General features: G+C 41.7%; 1 protein-coding gene across 5 annotated transcripts in view; it reads left to right on the top strand.

Annotated features, from left to right (window-relative positions):
• Slc24a2 (solute carrier family 24 member 2) overlaps window positions 1–19221 on the top strand; it is a 254322-nt gene extending 235101 nt beyond the window's left edge. For all 5 annotated transcript variants that reach the window (XM_052176727.1, XM_052176728.1, XM_052176726.1 and 2 more), the window contains 3 exons: window positions 4415–4504; window positions 5759–5925; window positions 10723–19221. In XM_052176727.1, the coding sequence (XP_052032687.1) occupies window positions 4415–4504; window positions 5759–5925; window positions 10723–10972 (507 nt within the window). In that variant the 3' untranslated portion in view covers window positions 10973–19221. The remainder of the gene's footprint in view (window positions 1–4414; window positions 4505–5758; window positions 5926–10722) is intronic.
• Window positions 19222–22527: the final 3306 nt, after the last annotated feature.

Here is a 22527-nt window from a genome sequence, read left to right as displayed (position 1 = left end):
GATACACCATCATACCAGAAAAGCAAGAATCGATGTAAAATCACTTCTTATGATGTTGATAGAGGGCTTTAAGAGGGACATAAATAGGTCCCTTAAAGAAATACAGGAGAACACAGCTAAATAACTAGAAGCCCTTAAAGAAGAAACACAAAAATCCCTTAAAGAACTTAAAGACCTTAGGCACAAACAGGCTCACAACTCCCAGAGGAAGTTCCACTCCCAGGGGCTCTAACTTAAAAAACAAGAAAGAACTTAAGAACAGGAAAACACAATCAAATAGGCAAAGGAAATGAACAAAACCATCCAGGACCTAAAAATGGGACTAGAAACAATAAAGAAATCACAAAGGGAGAAAACCCTGGAGTTAGGAAACCTAGGAAAGAGAACAGGAGTCATAGATGCAAGCATCAACCACAGAATGCAAAAGATAGAAGAGAGAATCTCAGGTACAGAAGATACCATAGAAAACATTGACACAACAAAGAAAATGCAAAAAGCAAAAAGCTCCTAACCCAAAACACCCAGGAAATCCAGGACACAATGAGAAGAAGACCAAACCTAAGGATAATAGGTATAGAAGAGAGTGAAGATTCCCAACTTAAGGGGCCAGTAAATATCTTCAACAAAATTATAGAAGAAAACTTCCCTAACCTAAAGAAAGAGATGCCCATGAACATACAAGAAGCCTACAAAACTCCAAATAGATTGGACCAGAAAACAAATTCCTCCAGTCACTTAATAATCAAAACACCAAATGCACTAAACAAAGAAAGAATATTAAAAGCAGTAAGGGGGAAAGGTCAAGTAACATATAAAGGCAGGCCTATCAGAATTACACCAGACTTCTCACCAGCGACGATGAAAGCTAGAAGATCCTGGGCAGACATCATACAGACCCTAAGAGAACACAAATGCCAGCCTGGGCTACTATACCCAGCAAAATTCTCAATCATCATAGATGGAGAAACCAAGATAGTCCATGACAAAACCAAATTTACACAATATCTTTCCAAAAATCCTGCCCTACAAAGGATAATAGATTAAAACACCAACACAATGAAGGAAACTAAAGCAAGAAAGTAATCTTTCAACAAACCCACAAAAACATAATTCTACCTCTAACAGCAAAAATAACAGGAAGTAACAATCACTTTTCCTTAATATCTCTTAATATGAAAATTAATATTACCAACATATCCTAATCGATTGAAATTCAAAAATATGAAGAATTAGAAATTTGTTGGCTGTCACTCAGTGGTCTCTCTAATTTGGTAATTGGAGAAATAGGTCCAATATTGTACAATCCATATACACTCTCTGCTCATTTGTACATGACAGTGTCTTGCTGTGTACCACATAATGGTCTTGAAATCATGCTTCTCCTTTCTCAGCCTCTCTATTAATAGGATTGATTATTTGATGTTTTTACACTATGGTATGGTTTTCAGAACAGTTTGCATATTTCAAAATTATTTATACGTGCAAAAGAAACATAAGACAATTTAGGAGGTGGCTTGTAAGAGAACAACAAAGAATGAGACTAAATTTTTTGCTTGATATTTATAATTATTGTATTAATTTTGAAGAAGATGGCCTTTTAAGTTACCCCTTTTCTGAGATGAATGCTTTTCAAAATCATCACAGCCAATGAACCAGGATCTTACCCTCACCTAATGTCTGTGCCACCCTCCAAGCAGAACCATTGTTCATTGAAACAGTTGATGAATGACTTCATGGATAGACCATCTTAATACACACACCATTTCTTAAATGAATGTAACCTGTTCCCTGTGGGCTGAGAATGATGATAATCACTCAAGGCAAATAGCTTTGACCATAGCAGGAAACCTGTATCCAAATAATTGTGCCTGCAATTCATTCCTTGGCACAGCAGAACTGTCAACTCTTAGCTTAGCTACTATGGAGGTGAAATCCTTTGGTGTTGTGACAGACATTGAAATACAATGAATGCCAATGTCTAAAACTTGTTCTTATTTTGGATTTGTACCACAATAAGAGCCAAGATCTTAAGCTCTACTAGATCACTTAGGTAGACTATCATGTCATCTGCAAATAATGATAGTTTGACTTCTTCCTTTCCAATTTGTATCCCTTTGACCTCCTTATGTTGTCGAATTGCCCGAGCTAGTACCTCAAGTACAATATTGAAAAGATAAGGAGAAAGGGGGCAGCCTTGTCTAGTCCCTGATTTTAGTGGGATTGCTTCAAGTTTCTCTCCATTTAGTTTGATGTTGGCTACCGGTTTGCTGTATATTGCTTTAACGATGTTTAGGTATGGGCCTTGAATTCCTGTTCTTTCCAAGACTTTAAGCATGAAAGGATGCTGAATTTTGTCAAATGCTTTTTCAGCATCCAATGAAATGACCATGTGGTTTTTTTCTTTGAGTTTGTTTATGTAGTGGATTGTATTGATGGATTTCCGTATATTGAACCAACCCTGCATCCCTGGGATAAAGCCTACTTGATCATGGTGGATGATCATTTTGATGTGTTCTTGGATTCGGTTGGCAAGAATTTTATTGAGTATTTTTGCATCGATGTTCATAAGGGAGATTGGTCTGAAGTTTTCTTTCTTTGTTGAATCTTTGTGTGGTTTTGGTATCAGCGTAATTGTGGCTTCATAGAAGGAATTGGGTAGGGTTCCTTCTGTTTCTATTTTGTGGAATAGTTTGAAGAGTATTAGTGTTAGGTCTTCTTTGAAGGTCTGATAGAATTCTGCACTGAAACCATCTGGTCCTGTGCTTTTTTTTGGTTGGAAGACTTTCTATGACCCCTTTAGGGGTTATGGGACTGTTTAGATGATCTATTTGGTCCTGATTTAATTTTGGTATTTGGTATCTGTCTAGGAAATTGTCCATTTCCTCCAGATTCTCCAATTGTGTTGAGTATAGGCTTTTGTAGTAGGATCTGATGATTTTTTGGGTTTCCTCAGTTTCAAGCAAAAAGATTTTATCTATTTATATTCATTTAATAACATGTCCACCATTTTTGTGCTTGGTATATTTGTGTTGAATATAATAAAAAAAAGTTTTAGATAATTTAAAAAAGAAGAAGGGCGGTAGGCTCTCCAACAGCATTCTGTTATCTAACTAAGTATAGCTCACGTTCTCCACCAAGGCAATCAGCAGAAACTAGTTCAGCATAAACCGCCATTTCCTGGGAATGGGGTTAAATAAGAAATATTGCATTTATTATGTATTTGTCTGTTCATTGCTTACTCCATGTGATCAGAAACAACTGGCAAGAGTTGGTTCTCTTCTTTCACTACATGGGTCCTAAGGAGAGAACACGGGTTGTCTGTCTTGTCAGCGGGCACCTTTACCCACTGGGCTATCCTGTTGGTTTCTGAGTGGCTGGTTTTCGACTGGTGTTCTGAGGGTACTATGAGTGCTCTCACAGTGTATAAGCCCAAGGTGACACAAAGTCCAGTGTTGCAAGAATGGGACTTGTAATATACGTCAGAGTAGCACACAGGAGGAAACACATTCCCAAGACTGTACCTGACCTGCCCATCCCCTTTAGAGATCGCTCGGATTGGGCATCTCCACCTCTGTCCACTCCAGCTGATGTGTGAGGTTAGTGTCTGAGAGACTAGCTATCTCCACCCACCTGTGACAGTGGCTCCCCTGATAATTCATGGAACTCTAAGATGAATTATTTTCCACCTTCCTAATCCTTCCCATTTCTGTTCCACATAATCAGTCCCACAAGGGGTTTTGGAATGTAGATTATTATGACACATGGTTTGCCAGCAGCAGATTCTGATGGCCTGATTTTGGCCTTAAAAAAAAAAAAGTGGGAAGGAGAGATAGAGGGAGGATACAAGAAGTTTAACAGAAGAAATGATAGAGAATCCAGACTGTATAAAGGACAGGGGCAGAGGGCATTTGGGCATCTAGCTACAGGTATGAACTGACATTCTCTCAAGTGGCTTCCAGGCCTTACACCGCGGCACATGTCACAGCACTTTAAAGGCTAAGGCAGGAAATTCAGATCTGGAGCCAACCAGAGATACATAGTAAATTGTGGGCTGTCCTAGGCTATCCTAGGGTATGAAACCTTATCTCAGAGAAGTGGGGAGAGGAGGAGGAAGAGGAGGAAAAGGAGGAAGAGGAGGAGGAGGAAGAGGAGAAGGAGGAAGGGAGAGATAAAGATGTCTTACCGAGTTCTGCAACCATTCAGCTTCCACTGATTTTAATTTCCTAGAATGAATTTTTCCTCTCCCAGTTTGATTAGGGAGGGTAGCACCCTTTGGCTGGTTACCCTGCCAAGAGGCAGGAATGTGGGAGAAATCATGGCAAAGATGGCTTTGGCTTTGGGCTATGGATCCACCACAGCCCAAAAGGTGCCACCAAGGGCAGCGCTGACCCTCTCGGCTCTGCTTGTCCCGCAGGCTTCCAGGAAGTTCTTCCCTGTCACATTCTTTGGCTCCATCACTTGGATCGCAGTCTTCTCCTATCTGATGGTGTGGTGGGCACACCAGGTAAGGCCGCACACCACCCATCTGCTTTGTTTGTCTCTAGTCTTGGCTGTCAAGGGGTTAATCGTGTGTTTGGCTTTTGAAACCCATACAATATTGAGTGTAGTACAGACAAGGGGTGTTTCAGAAAAGGATTTTCTTATTCTCCAGGCTTATCTTTGTGGTCAGAAGTCAAATCAGCAGAGCTGTTGTTAGACGGCTCTGTGGAGAAAGGCAAGCCTGGCTGCTGCGTCTTGCTCTCACCTAAGGCCCAGCTGAAGAAAGTCAAGATTCTGTCTATCTCGGTGTCTTTATTTCATCTTGAGCAAGCCCCTCAGCATAGCTCTCTCTCTCTCTCTCTCTCTCTCTCTCTCTCTCTCTCTCTCTCTCTCTCTCTCATATAGTTTAATGATAGACATCTTGCCTAGCATGCACAATGCTCTGAGTTTGATCCCCAGGATGGATGGATGGATGGATGGATGGGTGGGTGGGTGGAGCGTCTAGCTGAGGCTAGACCAATTCTCCAAACACAGCTCAGAAGTCTTAAATAAACACCTTGATGAAATAGAATACTGCACCTTCTCATTTTTCAATAATGATGCACTATTTACAAACTGTCATTTAACCCACAACCTCCTTGTAAGGTATTATAATCCCTACTTAATAGCTAGGAATGCAAGAGTTAATACACTGTACAAACAACAGTTATCAATTGCCTTAAGTCAGTTTGGGCCTGAGGCCCTCTGATTCCTTGATGTTGGTTCTACATAGCTGTTTTGCTGATTTAGATTCATATTTCCAAGCCGAGGTCCCTGTGGAAGCAAACCAGGTTATACGTGTTAAAGAGTGGTGGAAACAATGGGAGGTATTAAGAAAAAGTTGAGACTCTATCTTAACACTCAATGGGAGATTAAAGGGCCCTAGGACTTGATGCCATTGTCAGGTGCTGGCCTTAGGTTCAAAATCCATTGGTTCTTTATGTGAATCTTGCAGCTTCCCTTACACTGTCTGAGAAGACACAGTATGGTAGATGGACTCAGAGTCTCTACAGCTCTTGATTATTTGAGATAGTCTGTTTAATCTTCATATGAACACCTCTGACTTCCTGAGTGCATGTTAAAGCAGTATAAAAACCTTTATCAGTGATTATGGCTTGTTGTTTTTATTGTATCAGCACTTATTCCAAAACAGAGGCAGGGCTCATTAAAAAGGAGTCACATAGCAACGCTGGGGTCTCTGACTTCCAATCCTCACATCTGTCCCTGCTGTGACATGCAGGTTGGAGAGACAATCGGTATTAGTGAAGAGATCATGGGTCTGACCATCTTGGCTGCTGGGACCTCTATCCCTGATCTTATCACCAGTGTCATAGTGGCCCGAAAGGGCCTGGGAGACATGGCTGTGTCCAGCTCTGTTGGAAGCAACATCTTTGACATCACTGTGGGGTGAGTAAACTGTTCTGTATGCATGCACACCAGCTCCACCTGTCTTTGTCTTCCTAGAAGCTGTAGAAACATGAGCTGGCTCTCTAACCCAAAACTTCTCAAGTGCCAACTGAACTTAAGCCTGGGAGCCCTGCTCCATTTAACCATCTGGCTTTTTATGACCAGCAAAAACAAATCCTTACATACAGAATGGTCTAGAAAATAAGACTTCATTTACATAAGTACCCTCAGCACTCAGTATGAATATGTACTGTCCAGGTAGGACTGGGGTGCCTCTGGTAGTTTCATGGTATTTTTTTCCACTCTCTAATTACTAACCTGACCAGGTAAGATTGGAATCAAAGGCAGCTTGGGACATACCCAGGCCCAACATTGACATCCTCCTTTCCTGAAAATTAACGGCAGCCTAGGTTTTGTGAAAGGCAGAAGATAAGACGTTTTCTCCGAACTGAACAAACTGGAGTTATTCTTGGTAGCAATGATCTGTAGTGGCAGGGACTCTGTTATCTCTCCCATTCATATAACTTGTCAAAAGTAGTTGGCAAATGGCCCTGAATGTCAGCTCTCCTAAGTCACGGAGTCTCTATGCTTTCAGGATAATAGGGCTCTTGACCCTGAAGTTGGGAAATTCACTAAAATGCATCCAGTTTCTCACTGACTATCTTGAAGGTTGTTCCTTTTCCTTTCAATTAAGCTATTATATATGTGTCTGTCACTGTTCATATAGTGCTTAGAGTTAGCAACTTAAAACACACAACTGTCATATAGATTGTGTATGATCAACCTCATTTTTGCATGGAAACTAGAAGACACAGAGCTAGTGTAGCTGGTAAATGGGATTAAAATAGGATCTCTGAGGGCAAGTACTCTATCTCAGAGTTCAATCCAACTGTGAGTTTGCAATGTCTGATTCATCTGCCAAAGACCAAGGTGCCCTCTCCTAGGGCCTTGTGCCTTTGCAGCTTGCCCGTTAGATGGGTGCTTGCACAGGAGTTGCTCTGGGATGAACTATATCTGTCAGCTCTGCTGCTCACAGACTTATGCTCACCTCAGTGGGCCCAGCGAGGGAGGGGAGGGAGAATGTTCTATCTGTCGTGTGAAAAAGAAAGAGCCTACGACAATCTAAGAATTGTACACAGATAAACATGTTCGTCGTGTTTTCCAAAGGTACATACTCTGACAAATTAAAGCTCGTGGTTGCCTTATCATACATAAATAGTAAGAAAGGAAAGTTTCTCAGAATCTCCCTAGTCCTGCTACCAGAAGCCCTTTGTTTTTTAATCTTCTCCTGCAAATATTTAATAATTTTTTTAGAGAATATCCAGTTCTGTTCTCTTGGAGGGCACTTATCTTTTCCAACTTAAAGCCACACAGGCCTGGCAGGAAGTGGCTTCTCCTAGTCACCTGGCAGACCATGTGCACCTTCTGCTTGGTGTTTTTATAGCCCTTGGAATTGACATTCTGACTTCAAGAGTGTCTCCTCTTGCACAGTCTAACCAGTGTCTTTTAATAGATCATCTTTTTTTTTTTTTGCTTTATGCTATTATAGGTATTGTTTCATTACAATAATCCCCTTAAAGCAGCATTAACAGACAAAATATTTTTTAATATTTTAATGGGTAAGATATAGTTTGTATTTTTATTTTCTTAAAAAAAAAACTTTCTCAAAATTTGTTCAATTTTATGTTTTTATTATTGTCCCACCAAGTGTGTCGTTAACAGTAGAGTGAGTGTAAAGTTTCTCTGCCTGCATTTCCTTTTGCACACATAAGTAGTAGATGAGGGTTTTAGAAGATACAGACAGAAATTAATGATGACCTGACACCCACTCAAAATATGTACATCCTACATGATTGAAATTGCCTTGCTGGTTTGATGTGTGCCCTTCATTTTTTAATTAAAATTATATACAAGGCTCTACTTTTAATCCTAGCACTTCAATAAATATATATCATGTGAGGGGTGGAAGGAGGAGGATCAGGAGTCAGCCAAGTAGCAAGTTCAAAGCCAGCCTGGGCCACAAGAGACCCTGTCTCAAAAGTGAAAATAAAAAGGAAAAAGGAAAGATTAAATTAAAATTACATCGTGAGTATTTTTCTGCACAACTTGCAGAGTTTATGGTTCGCTTTGCTTTGGTTTGGTTTGATGAGTCACGGTCTCAGGCAGTCAGGCGGCCTATGTCGAAGAGAATGATCTTGAACTCCTGATTCTTCTGGCTTGACATCCCACGTGCTGGGTTTACAGCACCATTTCTGTCTTAGGCAAAGGAGATGAAGCTAGGGCATCTTGCATGCTAGGCAAACATTCTTCCAGCTGTTCTGTAACCGGGATCGCTAACTATGGTTTTAAATAGCCCCGTAACATTACACTGGCTTATTCATGATCTAACTAGTTCTTTGCTGCTAGAAATTATAAAAAGATCCCCAACTCTTTATTCAAATAAGGCGGAAATGATCATTTTTCTGCATCAAGTCCCACTTGTAGCCCATTTTCTCCTTACGTTGCTTCACTGACAACAGAGCTGACAGATCAGCTCCCCAAAGAGTTTTACAAACTGTCAGAAGTGCTACCTGCTTTAACTTTCCCAAATTCAGTTGTGCATGTGTGTAAGTGTGGCAATGGGCTGGTTGGCTTCCTGCCCCATGACAAATACTCTCTATCACTTTAAAGGAGAAGATATTTATTTTCACTCATGGCTTCAGAGGCGTCAACCTGTAGCCTCTTGTCCCTATCACACTGGCCTTTGGGTAACTGTGTGTCACAGTGGGAACATGTGAGAGAAGGCCTGTGTGCCTGGTGATGGGCAGGTAGCAAAGAAAACGACAGAAAGGGGCCAGGGTCCCAAAGTCCCATTCATGATCGTGACTCCAGTGACCCAGAGTTCCTTCCACTCTACCTCCTAAAGACTTCATCCCCTTCTAAGAGCCCCAGCTCAGGCTGGAGACCAAACCTTTAACAGCTGGCTTTTAGAGCATGGTCAAGATACAGCTATAGTGCAAAATTTAAAGGGAGTCAAGTGTCGTGGTTTCCCCAGCCCAGCATAATGCACTGAAGTAAGCATCTCCCTCGCAGTCTTTAGTGAGCAAAGTTCTGTTTTAACATCACAAGTCATGGTGTCAAACACTTAAGCTTTGCCTAAGTCAGTCTAGCACCCCTATGTGTCTACAAGTGCTAGGCCTAGGAATTCGGAAAATGCATACATAATGTGGCCGCTCAAATCCTATTAGCTAAAAAAAAAAAAAAAAAAAAAAAAAAAAAAGGAAGGATGGATGGAAGGAAGGAAGGAAGGAAGGAGAAAAGAAAAGAAGAGAAAAGAAAAGAAGAGAAGAGAAAAGAAAAGCATGCTTATGTCCTATTTGCTTTTCCATTAGAAATCTTTGTGGTTCAAACTTTGTGGGCCTCCCCAAAATCCCAGACACGAGGCCACACCTGCACCCTCCTGGCCACGCTCAGCTGGGAACTGGCTGCATGCCATGGAGCTGCCTCCAGATGGTGGTACACCACTGGAACCAGATATTTCCAGCCATGTTTCTTTATCCTTCAGGCTCAGTTAACTAGCTCCTGTGTGTTCCCAACAACTGTTCTTCCTTGTGATTGTCAAAATCAGCACTCTGATTAGGAAGCAATGGTTGTTGTCAGAGTTCAAAAGTCAGTTCAAAGCAAGAAAGCTATAGGAAAATCTATAATAAAGTTTTAAAAATTAATTATAAATATAAGACCCATTGGTTGGTTGGTTGGTTGGTTGGTTGGTTGGTGGGTGGATTGGTTGGTGGGTGGGTGGGTTGGTTGGTTGGTTGGTTGGTTGGTTGGTTGGTGGGTTGGTTGGTTGCTTGGTTGGTAGGTGGGTGGGTTGGCGGGTTAGTTGGTTGGTTGGTTGGTTGGTTGGTTGGTTGGTGGGTGGGTGGGTGGGTTGGTTGGTTGGTTGGTTGGTGGGTGGGTGGGTTGGTTGGTTGGTTGGTTGGTTGGTTGGTAGGTGGGTGGGTTGGCGGGTTAGTTGGTTGGTTGGTTGGTTGGTGGGTTGGTTGGTTGGTTGGTTGGTTGGTGGGTTGGTTGGTTGGTGGGTGGGTGGGTTGGTTGGTTGGTTGGTTGGTTGGGCTTTTTTACTACATAGTCTCACTATGTAGTACTAACAGTCCTGGAACTCACTCTGTAGACCAGGCTGGCTTCAAAACCTACAAGCCTGCCTCTGCCTCCTGAATTCTGGTATTAAAGGCGTGTGCCACTGTGACCAACCCAAGACCCTTTTTAGTAAATAAACTTTACTAAATTTAGTAAATAGTTTATTCCCAGAATAAACTTCAGACTGGAGATTGTGCCTTGGTCCCCGTCACCACCATGCAACCTTGCTGCATTTTAGGTTCTCAAAGAAGTCCTTGTTACTCTGTCTCTATTCTAAAAATTAGAGGCTCCCTTCTCCATTTTTACCACTCATGCCTGTTCCCTTTTTCTAATGTCCTGTTCTCCCCTCACCCCATGCAAATCTTGGTTCACCTTTTAGGGCTGAGAGCGCATTGGAATCTCCTCTAGAAAGAATACGAAAACTAATTTGAATCAAATTCAGAGGTCACTGCAGCAGTCACACCTTTATCTTGTTCACTAGAGAATAAATGAGTCAGAAGTTAGTCAAGAGTCTAAGGGTCTCCCGACTTCTCTACGTAATTTCCTGAGCCAATCGTTTGTCCTAGAGACCCTAGGGTGTCATCCTCCTCGAGCCGTAGACAGGCGTCCTCTAGGGCTCCTTCACCGCACCTGACGGCTCCCTGTCCCTCTCCTCCTGTCTGCTTCTCTTCCTCTCAGGCTCCCACTGCCCTGGCTCCTCTACACCATCATCCACAGATTCAAGCCAGTGACTGTCAGCAGCAATGGCCTCTTCTGTGCCATCGTCCTCCTCTTCATCATGCTGCTTTTTGTCATTCTCTCCATCGCCCTCTGCAAATGGCGGATGAACAAAATCCTCGGCTTCATCATGTTTGGCCTCTACTTCGTGTTCCTGGTGGTCAGCGTCCTCCTGGAAGACAAAGTTCTCGAGTGCCCTGTCTCCATCTAGTGGAAAAGCCATATCTTAAACCAACAGCATGGATGGTCCCTCCCGGCTCTGGGCTCCAGGTTCCTTGCAGTCTTGAGAAGGGGCAGCTTGTGCACAGCCCTGGGAGGCAAGTGTCCCTCCTTGGAAGGTTGGAGGAAGGATGGATTCCCACGGGGCCCTTCACTTCACAGGCACCTCACCCTTGCCTGATGAAATGACTCCGTGTAAGAGACAAAGAGGACCGTCTCTCCATCACCACTGACAGGTACTCCTTGCTGGTCGGAGGTACGTTCATTATGATGACGCAAAAGAGGACAGAGGCTATACATACATATAAATATAAATATTATAAATATATACACATGAGCATACAAATCTTGCCTGTTTCTGTACAATACCTCTCCTCCTATACCTATAGATTAATACATAACTGTACACAAGCATAAAGAAAAATTATATATATATAAAAGTCATATATTTAAGTGCAAATGCATCTTTTCAGGGATAGCTCTAGTATATTTATAGTACCTATTTGAAGAGGGGCATCAACCTTCAACCTTCAGTTTGTGCTTTGCCCCTCAAGTGCAAAAGCTGAATTAACAGAATCAATAGGCAAAGTGTTCTTTGCTGTGATCCCTAGCCTGCCTTGGATGTACTAAGTTTAGTGAGATTCTTTGCAGGAGAGCTTAATAGAGGGAGTCTATAGGAGCCCAGTTAGAACCTCTAAAATACTCTCACAAGCCAAAAAGACTCACCCTACTCATCCCCACTGGGGTGCTCTGAGACCCTCGTGATTCCATAAGACAGAGGTGAAACTCAGACTGGGTGACAACGAAGGGGGATCTGCTGAGGGTTAGGCTGTTTCGGTCTGTTTTGTTTTCTTGTAATGCCGCAGCATGCAAGTAGATGATATGAATGAAAAACCAAATTAGTGCTTTTCTAGGACAGCAAAAATTATATAAACTGAACCCATCATGTTTCAGTGCATGGCCCATTGTCATCAAATGAACAAGAGCATTCTTAGCCGTGACTGTCATTCGACATGCTTTAATGCCAAGGGCTCCCACACAGTCCAAAGTCCTGCCAAGAGTGCTGCGATGTGTGCTGAAAATCACCATCCAGCAGAGGTGCTTAGTGGGGGTTGCCACCCGACGGGAACATAGGGCATAGCTCCTTAGAGCATTTCCCAGGGTGGTCACAAAGGGCTGCAGTGTCTAAAGATCATTCCCAGTGGATCAGAACTAAAGACAGACAGACAGTGTTTGGTTGAGGCTGTTCAGGTTTGTTTGCAGAGGCATTTAGCCATTAGGTGTGTGCCCCACCCCCGCCCCAGAACAGTTTCCAAGTCCTGTGTCTTGGATTTGGTATGTAGACCCATGGAGCATCTGTATCCGGCCTCCCATCCTAACCCCATCTGGAGCTCTAGCATTCCAAGCAGCGTGGGAATGGTACGTGTTCCATCGTTCCTTTACATTACTTTGAAGCAGTCACTCTGATCTCTTGCTCAACTTCACGTGGGGTCATCTCATTCACTGAGTGTCCCCAAGCTCTGTCTGACATCTCGTATGACTTCTCAGGTTTATTTCAGTAGCAAATAGGACTGATTGGCAGCAAATTAAATTGAAAAGGTATACAGAGTTTTTCATTTCCCTAAACCATGCTTTCTCCTTAAAATCAACTGAAAAAGAGAATAGATGGTGGCCACCTGCATGTAAATCAGCACACATCATATATGGAGAATGTCACCACCACATATTCACGTCCTGGTCTGGCATTATGTCTTTTCTGATGGTTGTGAACACCCCCACTTAACACAGGGAGGCAGGATGCAGAACTCAAAGATGAATAAGAAAAGGTTGGGTAACCCAATACCCCTGCTCAACTTGACCATTCCATCCACAGATGCTCTATTTACTGAGTGTGGCAGCAGCAGGCAGAGGCCAGCCTATCACCTCCCTCCACTCATAAGCTAAAGGCACTTCAAAGTGGAGGCCCCCTGGGGACACAAGAAGTAAAAAGGCCTGCCGCATTAGAAACTGGCTTTCAAGTCTCTCCAAGAATGCAGAGTTAGGGTTTCAATGGTGAAAGAGAAATCCATGCCCCATTTATCAAGGGTTGGACTTTGTATGGGGCAAGCATTTGGGTCGCTTCCTTACAGAGATAGACGAAGGAATTTCAGCTTTAGAATCTCAGACTCTCGTCCCGGCCACTTGGATGAGAGTATGATGATTGTTGGATAAATTCTGATTTCCGGTTGGTTTGTTGCTTAAAATGCATATATTTTTTAAACAAAAAACAATTACAAATAGACTCTAAAGAAAGAAAGGTCATAGAATGTCTGCTCCTGCGATTACTATCCCTTCCTCACCAAGAAGCCAAGAAGCACTCCAGGAGCCTAAGAGCTGGGAGGGTTGTGGTCTTTAACATTAGTTGCTTTGAGCAGACAACATTCCCAAAGCCAGTCCCCACTTCCATGGTGTTTCCCCTCCCTGAGAGGTGCAGGCACCATCCACTGCTGGCTCTTGCTGCCTTGGCTGGGGAGTGTGTAACTACATGGCCATATGTTGTCCTGGAATCATTCACATTGTTGTAAAACTGCTTCCTACAGAATAGATTCAGATCATCTCCAAGTTCTTTCTTGCTTGTCGGTGTGTGCAAGTGTACTAGGTCTGCTGACAAACAATACCAATGAAAATCATCACCCTATTGGCCCAATCACATTTGGAATCCCAAAGCAAAGAGCATCAAATTTGACAGTCGAGGAAGAGGAAACGCATGCACACTGACCATAGTGAACATTTTTGAAAAAAAAAAAGGTTTCTTTTTTTAATTCTGTGCACATATACACACAAACGTTCGCATACCATTCAAACACTCCAACACACAGAATGTAGGAAATAGCCAGCTGTGTCCCTGTTGCTTTCAGAGAAGCAAAAATATGCAACAAGAGAAATGGGGAAAATTTTTTAGACTGCTGACTCTTTGCTTCATCAGAGCAGGGTATCAAACAATATCAAAAATTCAAGCCAAATTTTTACTGCTCATCCTGCTCATCCTAAAATAAAGGAATTGTACACAAATGGGTCCATTTGCTCAGAGAAAACCAAGCCAGTCTTGCTTGCGTGCTCACCTCTGCTATAGCCTTAGGCAACCCTGGAACAGGAGAGAAATGAGGTTCAGACTGAGGAACCTAAAATAGAAACCCCTAGATTTGCATTGGGAGTGTCCATGACACATCTACCTGCCCTCTGGACCCGGCCAGTCTCTGATGGGATGAAGCATGAGATTAATGGTGTTATTCAACTTCCCAGCACCTAAGCATGCCAGACAGAGTCAGCATGGCAGAGGCGTTATTCATCATATCTGGGGTTATTCATCAGCTCAGCAGATGATGCAGAATGTCTGAGGCCTCACTTCCATGCCGTGAAAAGAGACAAGGACCATCTCATATTCAAGGAAAATGCTTTGCAAGGCCTCTGACAGGGGCCATTAGAAATTATTTTATAGGGAAGACAGGAGTCAGGTAGTTTGAGGGCCTTTCAGAAAAACAAAGCTGCCTCCGTGATTAGATTTTTGGTAACATTAGCATACATCTGCTCCTAGCCAGAGAGAGGTGGCCTACTCCCCTACACCACCTCCTCCCACATCTTTTAAATGCCTCTGTGACTTGAGATAAAGTAAGATGGGGTCTGTAAAAGAAGGTTATCCACACCCAGACCACCTTAACAGAAAGTTGATCACAGAAGAGACAACTATTAGAGCTACTGGTCAGTCAGAGGGAAAGATGGAATTTGACTGAGAGAATTGCACTGAAGCATTTGATAGGGTTTGATGCCTGTGTGAATGAAGCATTTCAGAGAATTTCAGTGGGCTTTCATACAAACACACACACACACACACACATACACACACACACACATGTACGCACACACACACACACTTGAGTGTGCAGGCACACACACAAATTCTATTCTTCCTTGCACCCAAAAAGATTGGGACTCCAACAAGTAGCATGTTACAGACAGCAGGTCTGTTCCAGAAAAAGTGTGCTATAGAAACTAACGCCCACTTGTATACTCACCTGGTCTAATATTTTTAAGCTGTCATCTTCCATCCCCATGCCTCTCACAACATTCTTTTCAATTAGCAGACAAGGTCTTCCCATTAAGAGAGAGTTGGTAGAAAAATATAACACTCAATGTGGGGAGGGGGGAGAGAAAATGATTTGTTTGTAATAGGGTTCCTAAGAAAGCAACCAAATATATCTATGATGTTTAAAGTGGTTATGAATAGCAGACATTTTAAAACAATTACTAGAGTCTATACACATCCTACATTTATTTGAAAAGCACATGTCGAGAAGGACTCAGGAAAGAAAGGTACCTGTGCCTTGCCCCAGTGTCTGTCTGAGTTCAGTTTACTGCCTTTGGATCTTTGTGGTCCTTTTTAAATCTCACAGCTTCATATTCCTTGAAATATATAGCTAAGAAAAGCAATAAAGGAAATACAGCCAGCTCAGATCCAATACATATTATTGCACCCTCGAGCTATTCTCTCATGTCACTGGCTACTTTGGGTCCACAGAAGCTATGGCATCACAGAAAGGAGGACATAGGCTTCTGTGCATTCACAGATGGACTCACACTTGCTACATCTAGAAGTAGCTTGCTTCCCACATAGACCGCCCAGACAGCATGCATCCACATGCCTTTCTCACACATAGACAATCAACCTCACTTTAGACTACCTAAATGGCACCAAAGTCTTTAATCTTGTTTGTGAGTCTTTTCTTAAGAAAGGGTGGGAGAGAGGGCCACGCAAAGGACAAACAAATGCATGACCCAGCCAGGCTCTGAGAGACCAACTAGTCCTGAAAGTTTAGCCACCTGGGCTCAAATTATTGAACAGTGAAAGACTGAATGGAGAAGCATGGTGCCTAAGCCAAAGCACTGTTCCTAAAAGACTGATGGGCTGGACTGGTAAATCAATAAATACTAAGGATGAAGGAATGCCGTGGACATGCATGGGCTCCCACCAGAGACTGATTCCACTGGGGAGAATCTGTCTGCTGGTTACTATAGTACAAAGGACCACTGGTAGTAAGTCATCATGGGATCTCAGCAAAGAGTTCCTAGTGTAACTAAGGTCAGTGTTTAACACTGACAGAAGAGTCCCCATCCAGCTTCACCCTAAGACCCTACAGCTGACGACTTCACCCTTTCACTATTTGTTTGGTTTGGTTTTTTGTGTTCCCTTTGTGGCAGAGGTCAGTTGCTTTTGAACACTTTTTGATCTTTATCCATGACAAGGTTGAAAGTTGCCATTGTAGGACCCTGTATCTATTTTCATCAGAAGCATCCTTGAATTTTTGTTCACTTGTTTAAGTGTTTTCTTCTTCCTTCTCCTTTCTTTCCTCCTCCTTTCTCTCCTCTTCCTTTTCTTCCTGCTGTTGTCACTGCTCCTCCTCAGTGTACATATTCAAAAGTTCTAGACCTTTACCCTCAACAGCACTTTCCTGTGCTTGACTAATCCCTAGAGGAGTCAGGCAGGATCTGTTACTACAGACATGCGCAATAGTGCAAATACCTTCCAAGGACCAGCAGACTTGAATACAGTACCAATAGGAGTTGGTTGTTTGGTGTCAAGATAAACACTGGGCATAGCGTTATTGTAGAGGGCTGGTGAGGGGGAGGTTGCAGGTCCTTTTGTATCTTGCATCTTCATTCCATAGAGTCACAAGGGAAGCAGGAAAGGAGCCACATTAAATCATCCCAAGGCTCTGGGTTTGTGCTTGCCTATGTTGATCCGGGGAGGAAGTCGTTTCAAATGGGAGGTCAGAGAAAGGGTCAGAGCTCCTCTTGTTATGAGTCCCACTGTGCATTTAGTTCCTCATGCAGTAGGTTTGTAGAAACAGTAAGGTCACTTCCTGACCTGGGAAACTGGTCACCAAAGGATGGGAATTTTCTCTTCGGCTGCAATTTCTTCATAATATATAAATAATGAAGATCTTGCACACTGACAGGTCTCTAAAACACTCAGCTAGCCAAAAGAGATACCAATTTTCTTCAATCATGTTACATACACACAAATGAGAAAAGTGAAATATCATTTCCAAAATGAAATTGCATGTGTGAATTAAGGGCAGAAAATTCCTTGCCAGTTAACTCAATGACTCTCCAATTCTTACCATCAGGATAAAACTGAAGGACAAAGGATGCCTCTTGGGTTTTTTAATTTTTTTAATATTGCACTTTATAGTATTTCATAAGAGACGATTGTCTTAATTAAAGCCATAAAATACCAATAATGCATATATTCAGGGCTTCTGGATATAGTCAATAAACAGTCCACGGGTCATTCTGTGTGTTGTTCGTTGTAAAATGAAGTTTATCTGTTCTGTTTTTATTACTTAAACTACTGTTCTAGACAATCCTAATCGACTAAAAAATTTTAGGTGTGTATTTTAATCAAACTTTGAAAATCAAAGAAATTATTCATTTTGTGGAAGAATTTTTCATTTCCAAAGCAGCTCGTTGCATGGTTTCTTTAAATAGCAAGTTCCACTATTGCACTGAAAATATTTCCTTTAAAAAAAAAAAGTCCTAGATTATTTTTCAGGAATCCATTTGCTATGTTAAGCAAGATTTATCCATGTGGAGATTGAAATGGGTGATTAGCAAACATGCCTGAAAAAAATTAGGATGTGCTTGTGTTTCTATATAAATATATGGTGTGTCTAAGAAGTTCCCTTATAAAAATGGCAAGCAGATATATAGCCTATCAGTAATATCTTACGCCTATATTTGTATACATCCCTGGGAAGACCAGCAAAAACAATAGACTTAATGGTGTGCTGGGTCATTAATTTCCTTTTCTGTCAAAACACAGTTTGTGGTCGGGGGTGGTGAGTTGTTCACGTATAGATATGGACAGAAGTTCTCAAGACTAAAACCCTTAATATTTCACTTTGTGACATAATCAGAGTGAAAGCTGAGGTGATGACTAGGAGGCACATAAGAGCCTAGAACAATCCACCACAGCAGGATGGCTAAGTCCTGACGTACGCCCCAGCATTAAATAGAACAACCCCATCGATAATCTCAGACTTGAACAGACAACGTACCCTAAAGAAAAATATCTGAATGCAGAGTCGGTGACATTCCTCTATCCCAGGCTGTGTGGAGCCCCAAGGTTCTCAAAGAGTCAGACTGTCCATCAAGAAGAGAGAGAGCTTTGGTTGAATTCAGGAGAGTCCACTTTGGTCTAACCTTGTTCTTTCAAGTCTTCATAGCAACAGCTTCCATCTTCACAATGTAGACTCAGAGAGGTACATGGAAAAAAATGTGACTTGCAAGCCAGGCACATTAGCACACCTGCAATCAGAGAAGTGAAGAGGTAGAAGCAGGAGGATTGGAAGCTCCTGGTCAGCTTTGGCTACATGAGACCCTGTCTCAAAAAAAAAAAAAAAAAAAAGTAAGAGTAGCAAACACTATCCTCTTGTTTTGATGAAGCCACTGCTAGAACAAAAGATAAGTTATATATTTTTAAAACAGAAATATTATTAATGTTGATCCTAAGATAGAGATATACCCTGCAAGGTATAACCTGCCTTTTAAATGGGTTATGTTAAAAAAAAAATTAAAATGTGCTCAAGATCTTCTGTTTGGGGACAAACAATCAATTACTGCCAACAAAGCCTTTTCCATACACTACGGTAGAACCTATGACCCAGATTTAGTCATGATATTGCACCCCATAAATATGTACTGCAACTATGCCAATCAAAAGAATAAAACAATTTTTAGAATTTTTAAATGAATACATTTTGGAAAGATCCAAACATATCAGAATGCCATTTTTGTGAAGGATCTTTTTAGGAGCGGTCTGGGTCTCACACGGCCTTGGTTTGCCTGCATTCTAAAGAAGCATCTTAGCCCCTGTCTCCACCCCTCCAGACTCCAGGGGATGCACTTTAAAGTCATCTTTGTCATTTTGTGTTTGTTGCGAGCAGTTTTCTCTGGCTGGCTAGACGTACAGCGACTCCGTGTCATTTACTCTGTGACTCTGTCTATGCATAACTGGAATTTGGATGGCACCTGTACATAGGCTGTTTGGAGTGATGTGCTTGGGTCACGTGGTCTCATTCTGATAAAGGGTTTTCTTCCATGTTTTACTGTCTGCATCCTTGTGCTTGTGCTACTGGTAACTTACTGAATACACTTTATGTAACTAAGTCTCCTCAGTGTAAATGTAATAATAATAAAACAGTTGACTCCAAAAAGAGTGTGTGTTTTTTTTTCCTGTGGGTGCAGGGGTGGGCTGATCTCTACTGCATTAAGTCTCCACACTCAGCATCTCATGAAATAAACACTCAGTGGTGGGACTTTCATGGAAGGAACCAGAAGCTGGCGTGGGGCAACAGGGTTACTGTTGCTTGTATCTTTTACCTGTTGATTGTTTGCTGATCTCATTTGAGCTTTTGCATGTCTGTGGTTATTTGTTCACTAAGAAATCTATGGCTAGAAAATGAGGTTTTAATTAGATATATTAAAAACCATTGTCACCTGTTTCTGAGGTCAATTTGGACATACTGTTATGAAAAACAGGGAAACAATGTGATATTCACCTGTGGTCTCAGCACTTGGAAAGTGGAGGCCGGAGGATCAGGACCTCAAGGTAACGGTAAGTTACCTTGGCTACACAGTAAGTTCAAAGCCACTTCAGGTATGTGAGACCCTGTCTTAAAAAGACTGGAAAAAATATCTCATGATAAATCTAATGTCTTTATATAAATATGTATGATCACCTTTTTATTTGAATATGACTAATTAACTTATAAGTTTAAATGATTAATTTATAAATTGAGTTATTGAACTCTCTCCAGCATTTGATATACACATCTGTTTCTCTCAGTGGCCTCAAAAACCAGATAGATTTACAAACCAAAATAGCAAAATCTAACTATGTCACAAGCAATTCTTACAGCAAATCAAATTTACAGGCTATACTAAACCAGATTGCCATAAGAATTTTAATACTGTTGACAGTATTAAAGCCAACTCTACCTTTAAAAGTCATTAGGCTAGACCTAATTGCACATTTCAAATTTTAACGAGATTATCCACTGTATTGAATTTCTTTCAAACACTTTAAAATAAAAATATATGTAAAATATTCCAATGATTATAAACCTGATTGCTAAACCACACCAGTGTGGATTTTATGAACTTGGTTTCTTTTCATCTCCACATTTTTATAGCATCTCCCCAGGTTTTGAAAGGTCTCACATCAGTGATGAACAGATCTGCCATCTTGGAGCAGGTAGGACAACTGAGCCACATCCTTCACTTACCATCTAGAGAGTCAACCTCCTGGCATAACACAAAGGTCCTGGGATCCCAAACACTACCAGGACGGGTCTACCGGAACCATAGCTGGTGGTGCTACTGAGTCCAGTCCCCTCATTGCCCGTAGTACCCTCTTCTTACCTGGACCACACTTATCAGCATCAGTTTTGTTTTGACGTCTACTGGCTGTGTTCCTGTCGGCATTGATAGGTGTTAAAGTCCCTGTCCCCTCACTTGGGTCTGTGAATTCAGCAGTCCCACCTGGATTTATAGCAGATGATAGATAGATAGATAGATAGATAGATAGATAGATAGATAGATAGATAGATGCATAGATAGAGAGATAGAGAGAGAGATATGAGAGATAGAGAGGTAGATAGAGAGAGAGATAGGCAGATGATAGAGGTAGATATTGATTGATTGATTGATTGATTGAAAGAGATAGATAGATAAATAGATAGATAGATAGATAGATACTAAATAGTAAATAGATAGATGATAGATAGACAGACAGATAGATAGATAGATAGATAGATAGATAGATAGATAGATAGATAGATAGATAGATGAGATTATAAAACTGATTCCTAGGCCACAGTGTGATACACATGTGTATGTACATGTATGTATGCATGTATGTATGCATATGTATTTATCACATAGGATTATATTGTTTCATGGGATTCTTTATTCTTTTCCTACTTTTTTATCCTGATCACAATGCTAAACTTGCTACTAACAACTTTGTGTCTCTACTATACTACAGGCCTACAAATATACATACATAAGCAGGCTGGCAGAGGCTATGGGGGTCCAGGCACCTGACCTCAAACCCACATTTCTATAGAATCATACAAAAGTGTCAAAAATAAGCTATTTTTTAGGCTATCCTAAACCAGATTGCCATAAGAATTTTAATACTGTTGACAGATTACATCTGTCTACAGATTACATCACTGTATACTTGGGGTTGCCCGAACATTCAGTGTCAGACATTTTGTGCTGAGTCACAGCCCTCTTCCTCCATGTCCAGTGTCAGCCATGGTTTACCCAACATATGCCACATAGCCATATCAACACCAAGTTATCGAAACATAAACTGAGCCCTGTAACCTTCTGTTCCCAACACTTCTATCACATAATTTTCAACATTGGCACTAGTGACATTTGCAGTTGGAAAATGATTTGGTAAATGCCATCCTGTACATTATGGGATGCTTTACCCTATAGGTACCAGATACATTTTTTTAAGTGCTCAGACATTGCCAAATTTCTCCTAAAAATATCAGGAGATAAATTTTATAGAATAAAATTGCCCCAGTTGAGAAGCACTACTGTTCTATTTGATATACTTCAGTCCACTACCTCAAGATGTCTGTACCTCAGCCAGTCCTTCCCTTGTAGTCCCTACTATAGTCTTGCCATACTGTGTAACTGAAAACCATCTCCTACACAAACACTCACAGCTCCATATGCTGCCAAAATTAGAAACATTAAGTATTCAAGCAGGAATCTGAGTGTAGTGCTTCAGGCCTATAAGCCCATCAGTTAAAAGACTTAAGGTGGGAACATTGCTGTGAGTTCAAAGCTAGCTTGGGCTACATACTGAATGCCAGGACAGCCTGGGCCACAGCGTAAAAGCCTATCTCAAAAGAACAACAAATATCAAGCAGGAAAACCTGTTTGGCATTATTTTCTCAAATGGTCTTGTGTGAACTGCAGATACTGGAAAGCTTTGAGATGACTCCTCCCTAGTCCCAGTCCAAGGGACCAATATCAGACAGTCTTGGTTGAAAACTTTTCTGAGTTTCTGGGTTTCTCCCTGATCCTTGATTCTCTCTGAAGATTTCTCCAAGCTAAAAATGGAGAGACAGTACATTTATGTCTTTAATGTCCTGTGTAACTGCCCACAGTTACATCAAACAGGTTACCTGGAAGGGAAGCTGGGGTGTATGAGAAGGCGGCAAAAAGAGACGGAGACTGTCTACTAAGACAACACCTGATATTCAAGGTCTCAAAGTTTAATGGGGGACTCAAAATATATAGGCAGGGGGAAACCCTTCCCCCAAAGGCTGGAAGCTTCTCCCCAGAACCAGCTCAGTTGCTCTGCAGGTGGCTAGTGTTTCCCAGGAGACTGCAGGCCCTTGAAGAACAATGGGCTTCACCTTGGTCTGAGCGCTCCACCCTAGGTGGCCCTATGGCACACCAGCAAGGCTCTACAGTCCCGGT

Source organism: Apodemus sylvaticus, chromosome 3 (genome assembly GCF_947179515.1).
Source record: "Apodemus sylvaticus chromosome 3, mApoSyl1.1, whole genome shotgun sequence".
Classification (NCBI taxonomy): domain Eukaryota; kingdom Metazoa; phylum Chordata; class Mammalia; order Rodentia; family Muridae; genus Apodemus; species Apodemus sylvaticus.
Note: the sequence above shows the minus strand (reverse complement) of the source record. Positions and strands in the feature narration are given on the sequence as shown.